Below are 22,685 nucleotides of genomic sequence, written 5' to 3' on the forward strand. Positions count from 1 at the left end.
TTCAACTTAGATACGCGAACAGTTACCTGGCACTGTATTTTCACCAGAAGAGTTATTACTTTTGTTTCAGCTCTTAATTAAAAAAAATACCAATCAAATATGGAGCAGTGCTAGATTTTCTAAGTAGAATTTAAAATACTTTTCTTACTGATTCCTTTAGAATGGGTTTAATTTCTGACAGATACAGTAGTGACATGTGTTTATAAATACTGTACAAAATATGCAACAAGGGAAAGAAAATGAGAATATGTAATTACATACATTGGATAGCTTAAAAACAACTTGTACTAATAATAGCTAACCAATAGCTCTTTTAAAATTTATGGTCTTAAGTGCATTCCTAATTTGGGGTTCTTGTTTCAGGGATGAACAGCAACGTGAAAGAGATTATCTTCTTGAGAGGAGAGACTTAGCCGTAGATTTCATTTTTTGTTTAGTTTTAGTTGAAGTTCTAAAGCAGGTAAGAAGCCCTTTTGTTTCTGCAGAGTCTGTGTTTCTTATTCTTATTTTGCCTTCATGTTTCATTTACCATATTTAGGATGTTATGTCTACAATTCTGGCCCACATTAACTAGATTTCTATCATTTAATTACACCTCTTTCAGTCGCCCACGGCTTTCATGGCCTGTACCTATCGTTTCCCATTCTTTTTACCTTTGTATGCCATCGCAGTTAGGGGATCTTGTTTGCAAAATTGAGCTGAGTAGTGATTGTGTTAAATGTGGGCTTCCTGCTGTGAATATAGTCTCCCTGTCTGTCATTCATGTACCTTAGTCCACTGTCAAAGGGTTTCTCTTCCGAAGGCATCAAGCCTGCCCTCCAACGTGTAATCGTCGTATGGTTGGAGTTGAGGAATAGGGGTGGTTTGACATGGGTGGGACCAAACTGTCAGGTGCGCATGGTCTTTGGACAAGTGATAATAAGTTTTTTATGTTTGATCAATGACTCTAGAATGCCATCATTGTTCTCACACTGTGCTCATGAGTTTCACGTCTGAATGGCATAGTCAGTAAAGCTATAAGCATGTAATGTCTGGTATCATGTATGTTTTTACTATTCAAAATCAGTGCAGGTATTTAAATGTATACCCCCCAAAAAGTATTCTTTGGTCTATTTTTGTTTTTTTGTTTAATAAAGCCAACTATTTTGTTCAAATGCATGAAAGTATTTTTTGCTAGTTTGTAGTCTTTAAAAAGTTATAGATCATTCAAAGATGAACCACATATTTCCAGCCATGCACACTATAATGTTTTGAAAAGAGTTAGGTAATCTAAAAGAAATAAAACACATTTTGCACATGGCAGGTTTGGACAAGGAGTTTTGTTTTTGTTATGTAAGATGGAATGGAATTTATAACATGAAAACAAACAGCAAATGTGAGATATAAAAGTTAATTGACAGACTGTTTTTTGACATAGGCAATATAAAATTATTTGAATTATGTATTTCTTTATACTTTGTTTTTATGACATAAGTGGAAAATTATTGAAATCTGAATATCTGAAATCTACAAATAAAAGTTTTAAATAGGAAGAACAGAAAACTGAGTTAATCAAAGGTGAAAATCACTTTAATTACTTTGTACCTTTCATCAAAGTTTTTTACTAGATGTAGGAAAGAAATTCCCTCTGGGAGCTGTGCAAACAAGCCCAATTTGCTTTCTGTGATCTCAGTTCAGCCAGGATCCCAAGACCTGAGGCCAAATTAATTAGGGATAGAAGAGAGCTGAGGACCAGAACCGCCACTGACCATGAATGGACTTTGCCTAGAACTCATGCTGGTTGACCTCTAGCATCTCTTGTGTGCTGATGTAGGTCGTGTGAGTGGTATGGTAACCACCATTTGCACTTCTTTGCTTAATTAAATAGTATAGGGTTTCTTCTTTAAGCAGGTGAATTGTAAACTTCCCAAGACATACAGGACCCTCTCTGATCTGGCTCCATTATGCCTTTTGTCCTTTGTTTCCCAAGACATTCTTTGACTTGCCAATCAGTCTCTCAGCTGAAAGTTGCCCCTACTTGTAGTTTCAAAACTTAAGTGCACAGACAACCCTGTTTAGGTTTTTCTCTCTCCTTCTCTTCCTCCCCCACCTCCTCCCCTGTTCTTTCCCCTTCTCCATTGTCTTTGTCTTCATCCTCCTTCCTTCCCCCTTCTCTTAAAAAATAATCCAGATAGGTCTTCTAGTGGAGAAAGCCATAAGGATCTATAAACTTGAGGCCATTTTTTCATTGGGCTTGTTTTTTCAAGTCCATTGCACAAAATCCCTTCAGAACTGTGGTTCACGTGGACTCGGAGTGTGAAAAAAGGAAATACAGCAGCTTTAATAGCTAATCTTTGTTTTTGGTTCCGTTTCCGTATTGTTCCAACCCATAGTAGCCTTTCCACTAGCTCTTTTCTCTCTTTTACCATTATCCTCATACTTTTCATTCAGTTGAACCCATGAAAGAATAAAATACATCACAAAGAACACGGCCATATTTTATTTATTAAAAATCTTACATAGGTCTTTTTTCCCTAGTAAAAGGCAAGTCTTTTTAGCTTCTTCAAAACTAATAAAACCCGAGAAAATGAAGTAAAAATCAATAGGACTTTCTGAAATATCATGACAAACTAACCCAATTTTCTACCATGTCAAAGTGATGTAGGGTTTAATAGATCTGGAGACTAATCAATGTAATATATCTTGAATTTAATAGGACTTTTACTTTTGCCCCACATAATAGACACATATTAAAACATGACTCCGTTTTATTTGATGAGATGGATGGCCCCAGGAGTACTGAAGTATTGATACATGGTTGGGCCAGTCTTAAGGAGGAGTAAATATTACTTACGAGTTAGTCCTTGACCTCATCTGTTATAAATTTTTGTTTCTTAAATAATTGGTCATGTCTTCCTGTGTGTTTAGAACTCTTTATGATGCATAAAGGCTCTATATCCTTTGTATCAGCTGGTCATTATAATAAACTGGGAGACCTCCAGGGCAAGTGTTTTCATCAGCTTTGTCATTTCCTTGCTGTGTAACTTGGGCAAGCTATTAGCCACTAACTCTTTCTTCCTCTGTAAAAGAGGGAGGATAACAGAATCCTTTTTGAGAATCATGAGTGTTGAATACAGTAATGCTGGGACATGGAACGTGCCCAATAAATATTATCTGTTATTTTCATTTTGCAGATGAAGAAATATTGTTAATTTTGTGACTCACTGATGATTGTAAAGCTAGTTCGGTTTCTCCTCCCAAACATTTTCTCCTGTTAATAATAAAGAAATATTGGTAAAATCAGTGATACAGAATTAGGTGAAATGGCCAGCATCTTGGAAAATTAAATTAAAGTTTTAATTATAACACGTTAGACAAAGAATTGAGTTCGTATAAATGAGATGAAATTAGTATGATTCACTGTGGGAACAGAATTAATTCAAGATGGTAGAGGACTGATTTTATTTTTTCAAGAAAGTCAAACATAATTTGGGGGTCATGGCCAACTGCAAATTGTAGCAGGTTACTACCAAAGGCTTTCAAATCCATGATAAAAGCATGTTTAAGCAGCAACATAAACATTTAGAAAGTTTGAAGCAGTTTCCTTTTCATTTAAATTTTAGTCAGACATTTACTCATTGAAACAAATAAGATTGGAAAACTTGGTTTGTGACCACTGCCAACTCTTGGCTTAGTTTTATTAGTGCTGTTATGAAGTATCAGAAGGTGGAGTACCTCCTTAGTATTTTCAGATTTAACATTAGCATCTTAGACGTGGATGAGTATCCCTGGAGGGTATGCAGTGATTTGTGGTTTTTCTGAGGCTGAATGTGTTCATTCCCCTTTGCATTGAGGACTGGCCGTTTAGGTAATGAATGAGCTTTGCTGACTCCCCAGTATCCAAATCTCAACCTGATTTTATTGTTTTTCACTTTCAAGATGTGATAAAAGCATTAAAGCTTGAGAGGTGGTAGTGGGAATAGCCTTGGAATAAAATGTGGGTATTCCTTTCTTTTGTTTGTTTTTCTAATTTTTTATTTGTTTAAGTAATCTCTATAGGCAATGGGGGCTTGAACTCATGATCCCGAGGTCAAGAGTTGCATGCTCCTCTGACCAAGCCAGCCAGGCACCCCTGGGTGCTCTTCAGAGTCTACTAGATATATCCTTCTTGAATGTTGAAGTCGAGTTAGAGCGGCTTCTAAAATCACACAAGTGACAAGATCTGAAAAGCCTGGATACTGTGAGTGGGAATATTACTCCATGAAAGGAGAACTTTTTCTCTATAAACCCAAGTGGGATTCTTCCCCATCCCTGCCACCTTGTGTTTGAGATTCAGTTTGGCAGTATTTTTATTATTATTACTGTTATTATTGAAAATAAGGGGTGAAGTGTAGGGATTGTAAGAATGTCTGTGCATCCTGATAATGCTCATTCTTAAAATGTTTAGAGGTTGTGCTTGTTTTCTTCCAAAAATTAGAGAAAAGATGTATTTCTCCTTTCATTTCCTGTTTCTGTGGGTTTTGTTTTTGTTTTTGTTTTTGGCTATAATATGATAAAACTGGAAGTTTTTCTTTCCTTATGTGTTTCCTTTATTAAATGCATTTTGATAGCGCACAGTGTATTCTAGAGAGGTACACACCCAACTTCTGAACTTCGGTTCCCTCGTCTGTCAAATAGGAGACAAATACCTACCTTGTAAGACTAAGTGTTACAAACGCTATTTATATAAATCCTTAACTAATACCTGCCATGCAGACACATAAAAAGTGTTATGGTGGCGATCGTTGGGTAGTAAGTAATAAAGAGTACACAGTGTGGCTAAGTAGTGTCCCTAGCTGTCATTGTCAGACTTGAGGCATAGCTAGACCAAATGAGACTGTTCAGGAGAAATTATAGGTTTACGTTAACTTGTATTTCATATGTCTGGCCTGGAGCACATTAAACATCCCTGTGAGGAAAGCAATATGGTAAAACCACAACACAGCACAGTAAGTGGAATATAAAAAATTAGATCACAGAAATGCAGTGTTGCATTATTGCAAGGTCAGTGAAGTGTCTGGGGCCAGCCCATAAGACTAGCACCATGAATTCTGGAATAAGTTCCGGAAGTCAGGCTGACTGATCCAAGGCTAGCCTGTTCCTGACTAAAGTTTGGTACCGCGTGGTGGTAGATATCTGCTCCATTTTAACTCTCAGTGGGTGGCCACAGGCTGACTGGGATGTATGGGACAGCAGCTTCGATTGTAGCAATGTTTTCATTACCTTTGGGCCCATATGGGCCCAACTGAGGGAAGATCAGGCTGGGAGAATACAGGGCCTCCCTGCTTCTTGAATGGGCCCTGGTTTCCTGCCATTTTTCCCTCCCAGGCTTTGCCTCAGTATCTCCACCCTTATATTCTAGTCCCTTCATCTGCCCTACATTCTCAGAAGGTAAGAATTCTGGCCTAGTCCCTTTGAGAGATAGAAGGAAAAGGTGGGAGGACAAGAATCAATCTCCAATTGTAATATTCTCGATTTTTCTCTCCGGGCTAGTGATGATAGGGTTCCAATCTTTTGCGTACATTTACAGATGGGGAAAGTGGAAACTTCCTCGTGGTTACGTAACCAGTAAAAAGAGAAGCATTGGTTTCATTAAACCAAACCAAAATCCATGGTCTTTCTATACTTTTATCATTTATCTTTCTGTATTTTTAATGAAAAAAAGTTTATTGTATAAGGTTTGATTACTTACAAACTTTTTTTTACTTACAAGTTTACTTACAAGAAGTTCGTCAGCTTGGTGTGGATGTAAGGAGCACTTGGGGAATACTGTTTTCAGTTTCTTCTTAATACGAGATAATAGTGTTTTCCTAAAAAGAGGTATTCAGACTACCAAGTAAAAGATTGTCGTGCCTCTACTTAATTGATGAGCCAGTATTCTGAAATTCCTTTATCAATGAGACATGATTGTTACACTTTTATGGTGATGTGTTTGCCTATAAAAGATTTAAAAGCTTCTTATAATTAAACATTCATAAAATTCCTAGTTAAGTATCTCTGCTTAAAGAAATTATGGGTTTAAAATTTAGTCTTCCATTGTGGGACAAAGGTTAAGATTGTTCTTGTAGAGTCTGAATTCTTTTTTTTTTAATTTTGTTTTTATGTTTTATTTATTTTTGAGAGCAAGAGAGACAGAGCCTGAGTGGGGGAGGGGCAGAGAGAGGGAGACACAGAATCCAAAATAGGCCCCAAACTCCGAGATGTCAGCACAGAGCACAACGCAGGGCTCAAACTCACGGATTGTGAGATCATGACCTGAGCCAAAGTTGGATGTTTAACTGACTGAACCACCCAGGAGCCCCTAGAGTCTGAATTCTTGAACCTTACTATGTAGAATAAATTCAGTTTCTGCGCAGTATTAACGTGGGATGTTCAAATCTCAGCTTCCACCAACAGACGAGTAAACTTCTTTCCTGTATCATAAGGCTACTATTTTTAAAAGGTTCATTGAGGGGCGCCTGGGTGGCTCGGTCGGTTGGGCTCAAGTCATGATCTCGCGGTCCGTGAGTTCGAGCCCCGCGTCAGGCTCTGTGCTGACAGCTCGGAGCCTGGAGCCTGTTTCCGATTCTGTGTCTCCCTCTCTCTCTGCCCCTCCCCTGCTCCTGCTCTGTCTCTCCCTGTCTCAAAAATAAATAAAAACGTTAAAAAATAAATAAATAAAATAAATAAAATAAAATAAAAGGTTCATTGAAAACTAAGAAAGGTTGAGTTTGGATTACAGCTGCTTCTTCACTTAATCCCTATTTGATTTTGTGATGGAGTGCATTTTCTTCAAACTCGATTCCAGACTCAGTCCTTCAGGACAGTCCCAATTTCTAGGAAATCTGCGATGAATGCTCTGATTCTCCTCTGGTCAACAACAAATACCAATCCACTTGGCCAAGATAGAGCTATAGCCTTGCGTCCTGGACTAAAAGTTCACTGTGAACCTTCCAAAGCTGTGTCAGCTACCTGTATCCCTCTGCTGGCACGGTGTTTTAAGAGTGATGCTAGGGGCACCCAGGTGGCTCAGTGGGTTGAGCATCCAACACTTGATTTCAGCTCAGGTCATGATCCCAGGGTCATGAGATTGAGCCCTGCATTGGGCTCCACGCCCTGCTTAAGATTGTCTCTCTCTCCCTCTGCCCCTCTCCCCTGCTCGTGTGCATGCACGCGCACGTTCTCTCAGATAGATAGATAGATAGATAGATAGATAGATAGATAGATAGATGGTGTGCTAGTATTCTCCGTGCTGTGCGAGTTTAGTCACCTTTCTCATTGAGCTGAATCCATGTCAATGAATAGTTACTTACTGGATTTCTTGTGTTTCTTGTCTCTCATTACAGTGTAATTGTGGTTACTGTTTCTAATGTTTCTCACCTATTTACTAGGTTTGAACTAGCTCCTGATCATTACTCTGGGCTAAATTCAGCTCCTTCCTCATAGACTCTTGGTTTCCCTTTGTCAAAAATAAATTATCTTTATTTTAAATAAAAATCTCTCCTTTGTCAAACCCTCAAGGAACATTCTCACCATCTCCGAATAATTAGAATTCTCTGCTTTTCTTTGTTTAGTTTGTGGCTGTCTTGGTAGTATTAAAATCTCTATTACAATTTTACCCTATTGACGAAGTGTTCTATAACGTAGGTTGTTAAACCTTTCAAGGAAATGTGTAATTCCCGTGCATTTTTTGTTTTAATTGGACTTCCAGCGCAAGAATGTGATAAATCATGATCCTGGCTCCAGACACACTGTCATCATTGACCTCTGTGTGTTTGTTTACACTATACTGATTACCTGTAAGCTCCACCAATACCTATAATTTAAGTCTCATTATGTGAATCTCTCCTAGTTCATTGCCCGGCTACCCTCTTCCCATTTTTCTGATTTTTATGTTAATTATTCTCTTTAAAAAAATGCTTTCCTATATGTTTGAATATTAAGTTTCTCTTGTCTTTGAACTTCATAAAAAACTGTATCATGCGTATATTGTCCTCTGGGACTTAACATTTTCACTCAACAGTATGTTGTTAGAATTAATCCATGACGTGTGTGGCTATACATTATTTTTTTCTTAGGCATGTAACTGCTAGTGTGTTGGAGCTCCATCTTCTTAGGTTCATTCCTGGAGCCCTGCAGACTAAACTGACAGATGTCAGATTATCAGGAGAAAAGGTTTATGACATATGCATATGGAGGCCTTCATAGGGAAACAGTTGAATACACAAAGAATGGTTAAGCCCCAAAACTTAACAAAGCACAGTACGTTGTGAAGTGACAAGACAAAGGAAAAATGTTTGGGCTTCTAGGGGTGGTAAATTGGGAAAAGGAAAATACGTGGGGGAAACTAATGGAAGATAAGGGCTCTTTAGTAAGTTTGTGCAGACCTGTCTCCTTACCAAGTGTTCTTCTTTTTGTGGTACAGGAAAGAGGAGGGGAGACTGCTTTTAGGCAGAAAGGGGGAGGGTGGAGAGCTCTTCCTGCACCTGCTGTTTCTCAGTTGCCTTCAGCTCAAAATGATTCTCAAGCCGAAGTGCCACATTTTGTGGTGGCATACTTTGATCTGCTTCACTAGATGGTAGGCTGTGTAAAAAATTGATTTAAACTCACACCAGCAATGTCTGTGAAATCTGATTCATTTACATTATCTGTGCTGTTTGGTGTTGTCAGGCTTTCCCCCACTGAATAGGTGTAAAATGATACTTTGTGTACTTTCATCATCCTTATTACTAATTAAGCATCTTTTCATACGTTTATCATCTTAGGAATAAGTACAACAAAGGGCAACAACAGAAAATTATAAAACCTTGCCGAAAACTTAAAGAAGTGAAAAGATACTCCATGTAAATGAAGAAGAATACAGTTAACCCCAAATTGATCTATAGATTCATTGCAACTCCAATAAAAATCCTAACAGTTTTTATGTAACTTGGGTGACTCTAGATTGAATATGGAAGAACAGTGGGCCAAAAGTGGCTAAGTGCTCTCTGAAGAAGAATAAAGGGGACTTTCAGTATCAGACAGCAAACTTATTTATAAAGTCTGATAATGGAGACCGTATGATTTTGGTACCGACATATAAAAATTAATAGAATAGTGAGCTCAGAAGCAGATCCACAAATATTTAGAACTTGAATATATATCAGCGGTGACTTGTATAATCTTTAAAAAATATTTTTTTTCTAATCTTTATTTTTGAGAGAGGGAGAGACAGAGTGCAAATAGGGGAAGAACAGAGAGAGAGGGAGACACAGAATCCGAAGCAGGCTACAGGCTCCGAGCTGTCAGCACAGAGCCTGACGCAGGGCTTGAACCCATGAACCGCAAGTTCATGATCTGAGCCAAAGTTGGATGCTTAGCCCACTGAGCCACCCAGGTGCCCCTAAAATCTTTGATCCATCAGTTCCTCCTTTTGGGCTCTTTCCCTTGGAACTATACAAGTATATAAAGTTAGATGTCGAAGATTTTTTTTTTTTTTTTTTTACAGCACCAGAGGATCATTTATTTCACAATCCGTGAACATTTTAAATAAGAAAATATTCTAAAAAGAATATGAAAACATTTTCCAATTGTTAAAACATTTTTTAAATGCTTGCTATGTAATTATATGTAACATAGAGCCAGTTCTCACCTGGCAATAAAGTGCTCCTAAAGTTAATGCATACACAAATTATTTGAGACTCATAATGCATTTTTTCCTGTAGGAGTCATGTGATATATTAGGGGTTTTTCAGATATTAATCCATAACAATCATTCTAATGTTATATGTATATGATGTTATATGTATATATATAAGTATATGAAGACTGTAAATTTCTTGAAACTGGGAATCGTCCTATACACATTTAAATTTCACTTTCTAGCAGACAGCTTTGCATATGATGGGTCCTCCAATAAACATTCCTTAAACAGTTCATTTTTTAAAGTACCTAATGTGTTAGGGCAGCTGTTTTGGAGTCCAGTTTTAAGTCTCGAAATCCTGGCTCTGCCACCTACAGGATGTAAGTCATGGAGCAAATTATATAATCTCGCCGCACCTCAATTTATTTGTCTGTTAAAACTGTGATAATCATAATACCTACCTCATAATGTTGTGGGGAGTAAATGAATATTACATATAAAATACTTATAAAATAACAGTACTTGCATACCAGGATTCAATGCACATTAAATATTATTAGCTTTTAAGCACATCTCCCCAGCCAAATTATAAACTCTTTGAGACAGAGCCAATGTCCTATACTTTTTATAATACCAGAGCCTGTATAATTTCTTACATAATATATGCATTAAATATTTATAAAAGTATGTAATAAAAGGAATGAATGAATGATTATATGCTTACAATACTTTCTCCATAAAAAAATCAAATATACACAGGATTGGTAACATTCTAACATTTGTTACAGTAAAAAAAAAATGTGATCAGAAATTAAATAAAATTTAAGACTTGTCAGAGAACTACAAGTATAAGTAAGAGGAGAAAAGAAACAGAAATCACTACCAATGGGAAATTCTTCCTTATATTTTAGACCCTGGAAGACAGGGACTTTTATCCTATGTTTCTTTCTTTTTTTTTAATTTAATTTTTTATTTTTTTAGATTTACATCCAAATTAGTTAGCATCTAGTGCAACAATGATTTCAGGAGTAGATTCCTTAATTCCCCTTACCCATTTAGCCCATCCCCCCTCCCACAACCCCTCCAGTAGCCCTCAGTTTGTTCTCCATATGTATGAGTCTCTTCTGTTTTTTCCCCCACCCTGTTTTTATATTATTTTTGTTTCCCTTCCCTTATGTTCATCTGTTTTGTCTCTTAAAGTCCTCATATGAGTGAAGTCATATGATATTTGTCTTTTTCTGACTAATGTCACTTAGCATAATACCCTCCGGTTCCATCCATGTAGTTGCAAATGGCAAGATTTCATTCTTTTTGATTGCCGAGTAATACTCCATTGCGTGCGTGCGTGCGTGCGTGCGTGTGTGTGTGTGTGTATACACCACATCTTCTTTATCCACTCATCCATCGATGGACATTTGGGCTCTTTCCATACTTTGGGTATTGTTGACTGAGCTGCTACAAACATGGGGGTGCATGTGTCCCTTTGAAACGGCACACCTGTATCCCGTGGATAAATGCCTAGTAGTGCAATTGCTGGGTCGTAGGGTAGTTCTATTTTTGATTTTTTGAGGAACCTCCATACTGTTTCCCAGAGTGGCTGCACCAGCTTGCATTCCCAAAATGTCTAAGATGTTTATAACATCATATTGATTATTGAAAATCTAGAATGACATGGCAGGCGATAGGAAGCTCATTAAATACATCATATACTGAGTATTATGTGGCCATTGAAAAGAAAGGAGGGGCTCTAACTACTGCCATGGAAAGAGGAGGCATCATTTTCTTAAGAAAAATCAGGTGTGTGGGTGTGGATAGGAAAAATCTGGAAGGATATGTATCAAGCTATTAATAGTGATTGTATATGGGAGAAGGGGCAGGGATTTTACTTTCTGGTTTTAAATATTTTCATTTGGTTTACATATTAGGAAGTAGCATATAGTTTTTAAAGAACTAAAAACAAAGATATTTAAATTACGATTTTCTAATACTAATAAGGCCATGAATAGTTTTAAATTGTTGGAAAAGTTGGTGTCATTTTGGCTACTGTTTATGATAGAAAAATCAGACTATATATGGAATGTGTGGCTGGCTCAGCCAGAGGTTGCTTTCCCATAGGTGTTGCAGAGAGGTACGTGTGAGTGTCTTAATTTCCTGACAATTACAGTAAATCAGCAATAACGACTACTTTTTCCCCTTTATGGGCCTAGTTCAAGGATTTGTGATTATACAGCCAATATTCTTAAATTTAGAGGTTATTAAATTAGATGAGTAACTAAATTCTCTAAGAAAATAATAGAATCCTTAGAAAAAGGGCAGATTGACAAATTAGTAATTGATCATACCATGGAAATGAAAACTGGTTATTGATTTAATTAGTTGAAATGTGGAGAACACTCATAAGACTTATAATCTACTTAGCTCTTGCTGATTTTATGATTTTTTCATTCTAGATTCCTGTTCATCCTGTGCCCGATCCCTTAGTTCATGAAGTTCTAAACTTAGCTTTTAAGCACTTTAAACATAAGGAAGGGTAAGTAAAATACTAACTTGGGATTGTTGCTTTTCTCCTAGTCCTGGGTTAGACTGTTTAAGTATAATTTGAACTCTCTCTGATCATTTGTTTTGTTTTTAGAGTTCAAAGCATTTATCTTCCTTTTTCTTTTTCTTTCTTTCTTTCTTCCTTTCTTCCTTCCTTCCTTCCTTCCTTCCTTCCTTCCTTCCTTCCTCCCTCCCTCCCTCCCTCCCTCCCTCCCTCCCTCTTTCTTTCTTTCTTTCTTTCTTTCTTTCTTTCTTTCTTTCTTTCTTTCTTTCAAATCCCCACAAAATGCTTCTAGGAAAGTTTGTTTGTCTGTTTTAGTAGGCTTCATGCCCAATGAGGGGCTTGAATTCATGACCCTGAGATCAAGAGTTTCTTGTTTTACCAACTGAGCCAGCCAGGCACCCCCATTGGAAAGATTTTATTAAAATAATTCTTAAAACTGTTGATTGGATTTATAAGAATTAGAAGGCTAAATTTCACGACAAAGTAAAACTCAGAGCTAGATGAAAATTTGTGTGGTTTTTATTATTCTACAGATGACTCTTCAGAAAAAAACTTTGTAACCCTCTGATGAGAAACTTTCAGATTTATGTAAAAGAGAGTTTATAGAAAAATTAAACAGCACATTTGTTCTCTTGTTGTTTCAGATATTCAGGAACCAACACTGGGAATGTGCATATTATTGCAGATTTATATGCAGAGGTGATAGGGGTTCTTGCCCAATCAAAGTAAGTATTTAAATCACTGATTTCAGTTGTATTTTAGAATGCTTCATTGTAATTGACAATGACAGCATTAGATCTAATTTTTTTCATAGTTATTTTGCAGTCTCTTCCACTTTTTATTACTTAGCTGCTCTATTTCTTAGAGGATTTTAAAGTAATATCCGTACATTAAGTATACAACTTGTTTTCATTTATTTGGGGTTTTCCATAAATGTCTGAATTGAGGAAGTCAGAAAAGTGCCAGGAATAGTCAGGACATTACCTTATTTATTTCTAACTATTCTATAAGAAGTGTTTTTTCACATCCTATTTTGTTTTTTAAGAACTCTACAGAGCTAATAACAACTTTTAATACTTTCTAGTTGAATGGTTTTACTTCTGAGATGGCATCTCAGTGTTTTCCTCCTAATCATTTTATTTAACACTAAATAGAATTTTGGATAGGTAGAAGAGATTCCAAAAAAGAAAGAGAAGATACTAGATGATTCCATAAAGGTGTTATTCATTAGGAGTTACACCCATTGAATTGTCTTGAACCATCATTATAGTAAAGAGTAAAAAAGTTTATCTGTAGTATCTTGTGGTTGATCATAAGACTATGGAAGAGTTTGAATTTCCTTTGTTGCCACTGGGAAATTTGTAAGGTAAAAAATTATCAATTCAGATTTTCTTAGATGTCATTTAAGAAGTGTTTGGTCCTGAAATCATCAGATAAAACCCTTTCTAAATTCTAAAAAGCCAAGTACAATTCTTGTTAATGTTTGCTTCCTGTGAGTGTAGTGGCTGATCATTATTATGAGAAATTTAATAGAAGAGAAAAACCCTTGGATTCTAGTGTTATTGCGATGGGAAGGTTTTTATCCATTGTATATTTTCTTTTTAAAATGCAAAAGAATATATTCGTGGAAAATGGTGTTATATTCTCCAAGACTCAAATGGAAATGGCTGATATTTCCTGTCATATATCCATATTTCATTAATACGCAATTTTCTTTTTCCCCTCTGTAGTCAATAACGATTAGAAAATATGCTTCATTTCCCATTTTAACTTTTCAGAAACTGGTTTCCCCCAGTAACATTAACAGTAAAATCTTTAGCTGTTTCATAATAAATAAAGGGGGAAATTAAGTATTTTTGATTATTAAACTGGTAAGTATCTTTTTGCAATGTAAGCAGAGAAAAAACTTAGTAGACTTACCAGTTGTGGTCATTTGAATCCAGGATGGTGCTTACGTTTGAAAGCATTTTGATTCGTGAGCTTAGTCACATTGTGTGAGACCGTGTGCCCCACTCCTCTCCTTCAGTTTTTCTCCAGCATAAGGAGAAACTAATTTTAAGTGATGGTAGTCTAAAATTGATTGATTCCTGTCTTTGAACACATTTATAGTCTCCAATCCGTTCTCCATATAACTCAAATTACAGGTTTTATAAAAAGGAATACAAACTGGAGACACTATCTGATTTATGGGGTAGATTATTTGATTTGATTTGACTATGATTATTAACGATTAAATGGTAATGGAGCTGTATTGACGGTGTTGTAGGAATAAAGACATCTTATTATATCTTCTTAAGGGACTTCTAACTTTAAAATAAAGGAACAGCAGATTTCGAATAGTGTCAAATAACTTTATTTCCCTCTGTGCTTTTCTAGTAATTTTGATGAGGGTAGAGAAAGGACATAATGTTTATGTAAAGTATCTTTTGATTTCAACCTTGAGTATCATGTGGGACATTAGTGTTTTGAATTCCTATCCACTTATGTATTCGTGTCTATTAAAGATTTCAGGCTGTGAGGAAGAAGTTTGTGACAGAATGGAAAGAGCTGCGGCAAAAGGAACAAAGTCCTCATGTGGTGCAAAGCATCATCAGCTTAATAATGGGAATGAAGTTTTTTCGAGTAAAAATGTATCCTGTAGAAGATTTTGAAGCATCATTTCAGTTCATGCAGGTGATATACCTTCTCCATTGTGGTGATTGGAATTAGCCTAACAGTGGTTATGCTTGCTCTTCGTGACTTGATAAAGGAAACATATATATATTACTAAAGGAATAAATATATATATATATATATATATATATATATATATATATATATATATTCATGGCATCGTTAGTAATTCTTCAGTTCCAGTGTTAAATTGCCAGTGGTGTGAATTTACTCTCTTTTTAAATTTGAGTGTGTTTTGACTTTAGCTTTTTGGTAAAATCGCAGTATTTACAAACTTACCATGATATTAAAAATTCTTAAACCTAATATATACCTCTTTGCCCCTCCAGGAATGTGCTCAGTATTTCTTAGAAGTAAAAGATAAAGATATAAAGCATGCACTTGCTGGTTTATTTGTGGAGATTCTTATCCCTGTAGCTGCTGTAAGTATATTTTAATTTCTATATTGTATGTTAAAAGTACCTTTTTACTGAAGAAGTTGCCACGTGAAAGAGTCTTACTTTCCGGTAATTTCATAGACTGTTATGTGGGAAATTTGAATGTCATATGGATATGGGGAAAATGGTTATTAGCCAAATGTCAGTAGAGCATTGATTAGCCTTTTAATTAAAAGAATGGGCCCAGGTCCTTAAGATTCAGAGACTGCAAGGAGGGCAGAGTATTTGCAACCCAGCCTCTAGGTAACGGCTGCCTGAAGCAGCTCAGTGCAAAATACTGCATTTACTCGCGGCTTCTGCTTCTTACAATATGGTGGCCATTTTAACAGCCTGTACTGTAACATATATCTTGGAATTTACAGGACTGTCTCGATTTTAAGTGTTCTGTAGTTGCTGTTGATATTCGTCCCACCTGTCAAAATATGTATTCCAAATTATTTAGAAAATATGATTATTATAAACATATTATTTATATAACATAATTTCTAGGGCAGCAGATTTATAGAAGCCTTTCTTGACATAAAAGTAGTGTGTTATTTGAAAATAATTTTGCAGTTACTAGTAACAGCATGTTATAAATAGGATTAAGGGATTTTATAATACTTAGATGCTAGGTTTGTTTCCTGGGGTTTTTGTTTGTTTGTTTTTACCCATTTCAGTTGTTCTGTATGATATGTGATAGGCAACTCACTTTCAGTATACTACATATTGCTGCATAAATGATATTCTTTTCATGTATATATATATTATATATATCATCATTTCATTTTAAACTTGAAGTAAAATTGACATACAGTATGCATATTTAAAGTATATAATTTGACATGTGTATGCACATGGGAAACCATCACCATAATCAGGATAATGTACATATCTGTCACGCCCTGGAAGTTTCCTTATTTTCCTTTTTAATCCACCCCCCCACCCCCCACCACCACTCACCTCACCTTTGGGTAGTGCAACTATTCATCTTCTTTCTGTCACTCTACATTAGTTTTGGTTTTCCTAGAATTTTATATTAATGGAGTTTTACAGTACAAAGCCATTTTTTGGCTTCTTTTACTCTGCATAATTATTTTGAGTTCCAACTATGTTGTGGAATGTATCAGTAGGTTTTTCCTTTCTCATCGTTGCATAGTATTTCATTGCATAGACATACCACAGTATAGATAACACCACAGTTTGGTTGTGGTCATCTGTTTTGGATCCATTTGTTCCAGTTTTGGGCTGTTAGATATAAAGCCGCTGTGAACATTTATGTCCAAGTCTATGTATGGGACATATGCTTTTATTTACTTTGGGTAAATATCTAGGGATGGAATTGGTGGACCAAATGGTAGCTATATGTTTGATTGTTAAAGAAATTGTCATACAACGTTCCAAAGTTGTTGCATCGTTTTGTATTCCAAGGAGCCGGATGTGAGAGTTCTAGTTCCTCCACATCCTCACCAACACTTCTTTGGCCAGTTTGTTTAGTTTTAGCCATTCTGCTAGTTGTGTTGTGGTGTCTCACTGGGGTTTTAAAATTTGCATTTCCCTAATGACCAATGATTTTGAGCGTCCTGTATTTGCTGTCCATATGTTTTCTTTGGCAAAATGTGTGTTGAAATCTTTTCTTATTTTTTAATATGGAGTTGTTTGTATTCTGATTGAGTTTTAGAGATATATTTTTATGTATCTTAAAAATATATTTTGGGGACACCTGGGTGGCTCATTTGGTTGAGGGTCTGACTCTTGGTTTTTGGCTCAGGTTACGATCTCCCGGTTTCGTGAGTTTGAGTCCCCCAGCGGGCTCTGCACAGCTGGCGGCTTGGAGCCTGCTTAGGATTCTTTCTCTCCCCCTCTGTCTGCCCCTCCCCCACTCACCCTACCTCTGTCTCTCTCAAATAAATAAATAAACTTAAAAAAAAGGTGGACAGGGAGGGGTGCCTGGTTGGCTCGGTTGAGCGTCAGACTCTTGATATCGGCTCAGGTTATGATCTCACGTTTCATGTGTTGGAGCCCTGCATGGGGCCTCGCTCTGACAGCACAGAGATTCTCTGTGCTTGGGATTCTCTGTCTTCCTCTCTCTCTGCCTCTCCCCTGTGCTCACTCGCACGCTCTCTCTCTCAAAAATAAATAAATAAACATTTTAAAAAATAAAATAAAATGAAGTTTTAAAGTCTTAGAAGAAAAAAAAGAAAAGGTAGACAGGGAACTGGAAGCAAAGTGAAAGTTTGAAAATATTAATGACCGTAATTGGCATGATTTTTTTTTTTTTACCTGTCTTGAGTATTTACTTACAGTTAAATGTTTGAGGATTTAAAAAAAAAAAATTTGAAGATTCTTTTTTAATGGGTACAAACAAAAGTCATGAATAGAGCTCAGTAGGTAGTGTGAGTCAGATAGCCCCCCACCCCAGGTTTCAGCCACGTCTGGGGTTTTTATTTTATTATTATTATTTTTTTGATAAAATAAACCTATCATTTATCAAACCGTCAGGTTTTAGTCTATTTTCATTAGTGCATGTATTTCAATTTCTTTTTCTAGAAGTGGTTTGGGTTGCTGCTTCTCTATCCCACATTGTCATTTGTGCTTCCCCCTTGTCTGAAAATCTGTTTTTGCCAGATACCTAACTGGGATTAGGTTGTATTTTTAAGGTAATTAATCAAAAGGAGCAGGTTGTAGGAGGAAAGACCCTTGACGGTCCTTGCGGTCCATGAGTATTGTGTTACCTGATTCTTCTTTTATGCCGTGTTTGTGTTTGTAGTTTGTTTGCTAAGGCAGCCCTCATAAAGTGCCTCAAACTAGCTGGCTCAAATAACAAAAATTATTGTCTCACAGTTACGGTGAGACCAAGGTGTTGGTGGGTTGATTCCTTCTGAGGGCTGTGAGGAAGCATCTGTTCTGTGCCTCTCACCTAGTTTCTGATATCTTTGGCATTCCTTGGCTTATAGAATCAGCACCTGAGCTCTGCCTTCATTTTTGCATGGTGTTCTCCTTGTGTACGTCTTTGTCCAAATAGCCTGTGTTTTTTTTAAAGGATACCCATCATGTTGGAGTAGGGTCCCCTCACCCCAATATGACTTTATCCTAACTTAACCAATTACATCTGCAATGACCAAATGACACCTGCCTTTTCCAAATAAGGTCACATGGTGAGGTACGCTGGGTTAGGATTTCAATACCTGAATTTGGGGTGTGGGGGAGGTGACATTTCAATCCATAACACCCACTGCTGCATATAGCACTCATTCTGTCTGGAACATTCTTGCCTCTTTAATAACCTCCCTCCCCACTTTGCCTGGTTGGACTCTCCTTATTCATTCATCACATGTATTGAATGCTTTCTTTGTATCAGAGCCTCGTCTGTGCATAGGGAATGCAAGAATGGTCAAGGTAGGAAAGACACCTTGCTCTTGTAGAGCTATTTCTAGTGCAGAAAACAGCTAGTAAACTAGTATGTAAAATATCTAGTAGGTGGATGGTGATAAGTACTGTGGAGAGATGTACAGTAAGATAGGGGGGTAAGGATTGCTGAAGGGGTAAGGGAGTTGAAATTTTGAATACTGTGATCAGCTGAGACCACCCCCTCGAAGGAGATGGAGATGACTGAGCAGAAGCTAAAGGAACGAGGGAAAAGGCGTGCTGTATCTGAGGGAAGACTTCTTGGGCACAAGGAACCACTGTAGACTCCCTAAAGCACAAACATGCATGATCTGTTCTAGAAACAGCAAGAAAGCTAGCTGGTGCTGCTGGATCCCAGTGCAGGAAGGCAGAGTGTGGAGGACAAGGCTGGAGAGGTTACCTGGGATTTACTGCTCTGTATCAGGGAAGGGATGCTGGATTCAGCTTTGGTGTTACTTCCTTATGGAGTTTTTCTGTCGGGGCCCCTTGTGAAGGTGCCCAGAGCACAGAGAATTTCCTCTTGCAGCATCTGTTGGTTGTATCACATACTCATTGCCTGTTCACTTGCTTGTGTTTTCTCAGAACAGGGACCACCTTTATCTCAGCGACTTGACAGTTGGTCATTTGACAGTTTCTAGTACTTTAGTGAGATACTCGGTGAAGGAGTCACTAATTTCACACCTTAGAGAAAGTTCTCGTAATTTCTGTACAGTTTAATATTTGTGACCATTTTCTTTGTTTTTGTATTATCTTTTTACCTAGGCTGTTAAAAATGAAGTGAATGTTCCCTGTTTGAAAAATTTTGTGGAGATGCTTTATCAGACTACTTTTGAACTGAGCTCCAGGAAGAAGCATTCATTGGTATTGAAAAGCATTTCAAACCTTTACATATTTAATTAGGAGTTGTAGTAATTGATTGCTGAATTGAGGGGAGATTGAAAAGAATTGTAAGAATTGACATTGTAAAATTTCCAAAACGCAACATAAGGGCAAATTTTATACATTTTTCTTGCTCTTTTTAAAACATTCTGTTCTTAATTTTACTGGCTCTACATTTGATAGGTTATTCAGACTTTATTCTAGGTATTTACCTATCTTGACAGGTGCTTTAAGTTATGCATTATACTATGTGGAAGCTTGCGTATACTCCTATTAAACCATAAATTTCTTTATTTTACATTATTATTGCACTCAGAAGTATTAGATTACTTAGGAACCATTGTCTATCTAATGACATCATTTCTATTCAGAGATTTAACCACCCACTCCATGTAACTTTGAAGGAGGTTGCTGTAAATTTTTATGCAGCTTGGAGAAAGTGTGGAGAATTAGACAAATACTTGACCACTTAAGATAGAGATCTAATAATGAATAAACACTTGCTGTGCCAGGCATTGAACTAATTACATTTGCATTGTTTTACTTTAAACCTCCCAGCCCCGTCTATCATTCTCCAGTCCGTGTGTTAGCAAAGGGAGCCTTGGAGCCCTTAATTATATCCACCCTGAAGTCATGTGCCTGGCAAATAAAAAGCTGAAACTTTGATGCCAGTCTGTGCTTGATCCCAGGGCTTGTGTTCCTAACCATTGTACTCGTTGAGGGAGTGGTGGCTCTAGGGAAAAATAAAAACATGCTCCAACTCAGGGCAATGAGACAGATCGAGGAGTTGTTCTTACAGAAAATTTGCCCCTTATCATTTTTTGTTACGTTACTTTAGGAGACCGTACTTCTTAAGACAAATGGGAAAACTGCCTTTGTTTCTGAGGACATGATTTACAAATCTGTGCTTTCTCATGAAAAATGTTAATTCTCTTTTCCCTATCTCCTATAGGCTCTTTATCCACTAATTACCTGCCTTTTATGTGTCAGTCAGAAACAGTTTTTTTTAAATAACTGGCATATTTTCCTACAGAACTGTTTGTCACATTTAAAGGTAAGATGTAATCACATTTCTGACCTGTAGATACTGACTGTAGTGTATTCATTTGTGCGTATATATTGAACAGTATGTAATAAAACCCTCATTATGACTGGTGCATTAGAAGAGTAATACTTTATCGCATTGCTTTTCTTAAATGTACTTTATTCTTTCTGTGGGGAATCACATATTGACATGAATCAACTTTTGATTGAAAATTTAGTTTGTCTTAATGCAAAATTGTACATTTTTAACAGCTGTTTGTTTATATTATCTTAGATCTAACAATATTTGTGCTAAAAACATACCTTTAGAGTTATAGAGTGTTAATCTTATAGAATCCTCTGGATATTATTTTGTGTTTCATTTTGAGAAAATTCAGTCATGTTGGCTCAAGTCTGAAAATGAAAAAAGCCTAGATAATGAAATGTCACTAAAAGCACATTTGATGAAAGTGTGCCAGCCAAACCTAAGAGTGTGATATTGGATCCACAGGGATACAGAATCTCCTGAAATGATTCTGACTTGAATCAAGGGATAGTTGTTACTAACACTATTTGGCACGCCCACGTCCGGTCTCTCTTTAGTGTTGTAAACAAGACTGTGAGATAGAAGGATCTTTATCTTCTCAGGATACTCTGCTAGCAGGATCTAACAGGATCCGCTTTTCTTCTGTGGATAAGAGCTCAGTTAATGTCTGACACGGGACATGGGAATATTCCTCACCTGCATGTCATGGAAATGCTTGATTTGAACACTGTTTTAATGCCTAGATGAGTACATTTAAATATTTGCTTACAAGTTCTAGAAGCATGACAGACATGGCATCTTATTTCCTGTCATTCCTCTAAGTTAGGATAATACTGGAAACCTTATACTTTGAAGACAATGAAAGCGAGGCACAGATAGATTAAATGACTTTTCTCTGGCTCTGTAGCTCACTGTGGTATTTGAGAAATAGTGGTATTTGACTTTTCATTCCCACTTTGAGAATGATCCACTGGAAACATTATCCTATATATCTTTTCCGTGACTTTATACATCATTTCCAAAAGTGCCTTGATTACTTAAAAAGGTATACAGAAAATAAAAGTCTTTGAGAAACATTTTTGGCTCTTTTTCTCCTAGATACTCATTGATATTATTCATATTTGGATGAGACTTGATATACTCTCTTTCTTATTTATGAAAATTCCCAGGACCAAATCAAGCTTATTAAACTCTTTATGTCATGCAACCAGAAAATAAGCTTTATTTAATTAATTACATTATACTGTTTTCTGTCCTCATTTTGATGATTCATACCGATACAGGTACTAAAAGGGGGAATTGATAATTTTCTGGGTAGTATGATTTTCCATACTTCCAATAAAATATTTTCAGACTCGCATTTAAGTGTTTTCTGAAAGGTTGCTTTGTTTCATGACAATCCATACTTTTCTGTTGCTTGTTGGAATTGTTGTATATATATATGTTTCCATCTAACATATTTGCAATTCTTTCGCAGCACCTTAACTTTTATTTTTTGTCTTAAGGCTTTCATTTGAAATGCTGTTTTCTTTGAACCCTTACCTCCTGTTAAATATCTCTGGCATATTGTCCATTTTAATTAATGGCAATGTTGCTCTGCCAGGCTCAAGGAGATAAGAGCCACCTTAGCATGAATATTTGGAATATAGTTGTCTTGGCCATTAACCCTTAACTTACATTAAGGCTCTATTCAGCAGAAATTTTACGAATTGGCTCCTGTTTATTAAGTTTTAGATACTGTGGCTACACTGCAGAGTTGAGGTAAGGCATGGAGTATTCAGTAAAAAACCTGACGCCAGTTATCTGTTGCAACAGATATAATTGATTTGCTATATATATATATATACACACACACACACACACACACACACACACACACACACACAGGAAAAACTGGTTCAAGATAAAGGCCTAAACTGATTCTGTTTTGAGATGCAAGAAACCTCATGATTTCAAAAAAATCCATAACAAGTTTTTACTTACTAAACCTATTACTTCTTAAAGCTGATTCTTATTAATACTTCTATATACTAGATGCTTAAATACAATCTCTCATTTAATTCTTACTGTAAATGAGGC

General features: G+C 36.5%; 1 protein-coding gene across 9 annotated transcripts in view; it reads left to right on the forward strand.

Moving 5' to 3' along the window:
- The window catches only part of FRYL (FRY like transcription coactivator), a 267,508-nt gene that overhangs the window by 134,756 nt on the left and 110,067 nt on the right, over positions 1-22,685 (forward strand). For all 9 annotated transcript variants that reach the window (XR_008296329.1, XM_053217387.1, XM_053217385.1 and 6 more), the window contains 7 exons: positions 364-460; positions 12,070-12,149; positions 12,806-12,886; positions 14,666-14,834; positions 15,164-15,256; positions 19,421-19,519; positions 20,490-20,591. Coding sequence is in view for 8 of the 9 variants with exons in the window: in XM_053217387.1 (XP_053073362.1) it covers positions 364-460; positions 12,070-12,149; positions 12,806-12,886; positions 14,666-14,834; positions 15,164-15,256; positions 19,421-19,519; positions 20,490-20,591 (721 nt within the window). In the remaining variant the exon portion in view is untranslated. The remainder of the gene's footprint in view (positions 1-363; positions 461-12,069; positions 12,150-12,805; positions 12,887-14,665; positions 14,835-15,163; positions 15,257-19,420; positions 19,520-20,489; positions 20,592-22,685) is intronic.

Source organism: Acinonyx jubatus, chromosome B1 (genome assembly GCF_027475565.1).
Source record: "Acinonyx jubatus isolate Ajub_Pintada_27869175 chromosome B1, VMU_Ajub_asm_v1.0, whole genome shotgun sequence".
NCBI lineage: Eukaryota > Metazoa > Chordata > Mammalia > Carnivora > Felidae > Acinonyx > Acinonyx jubatus.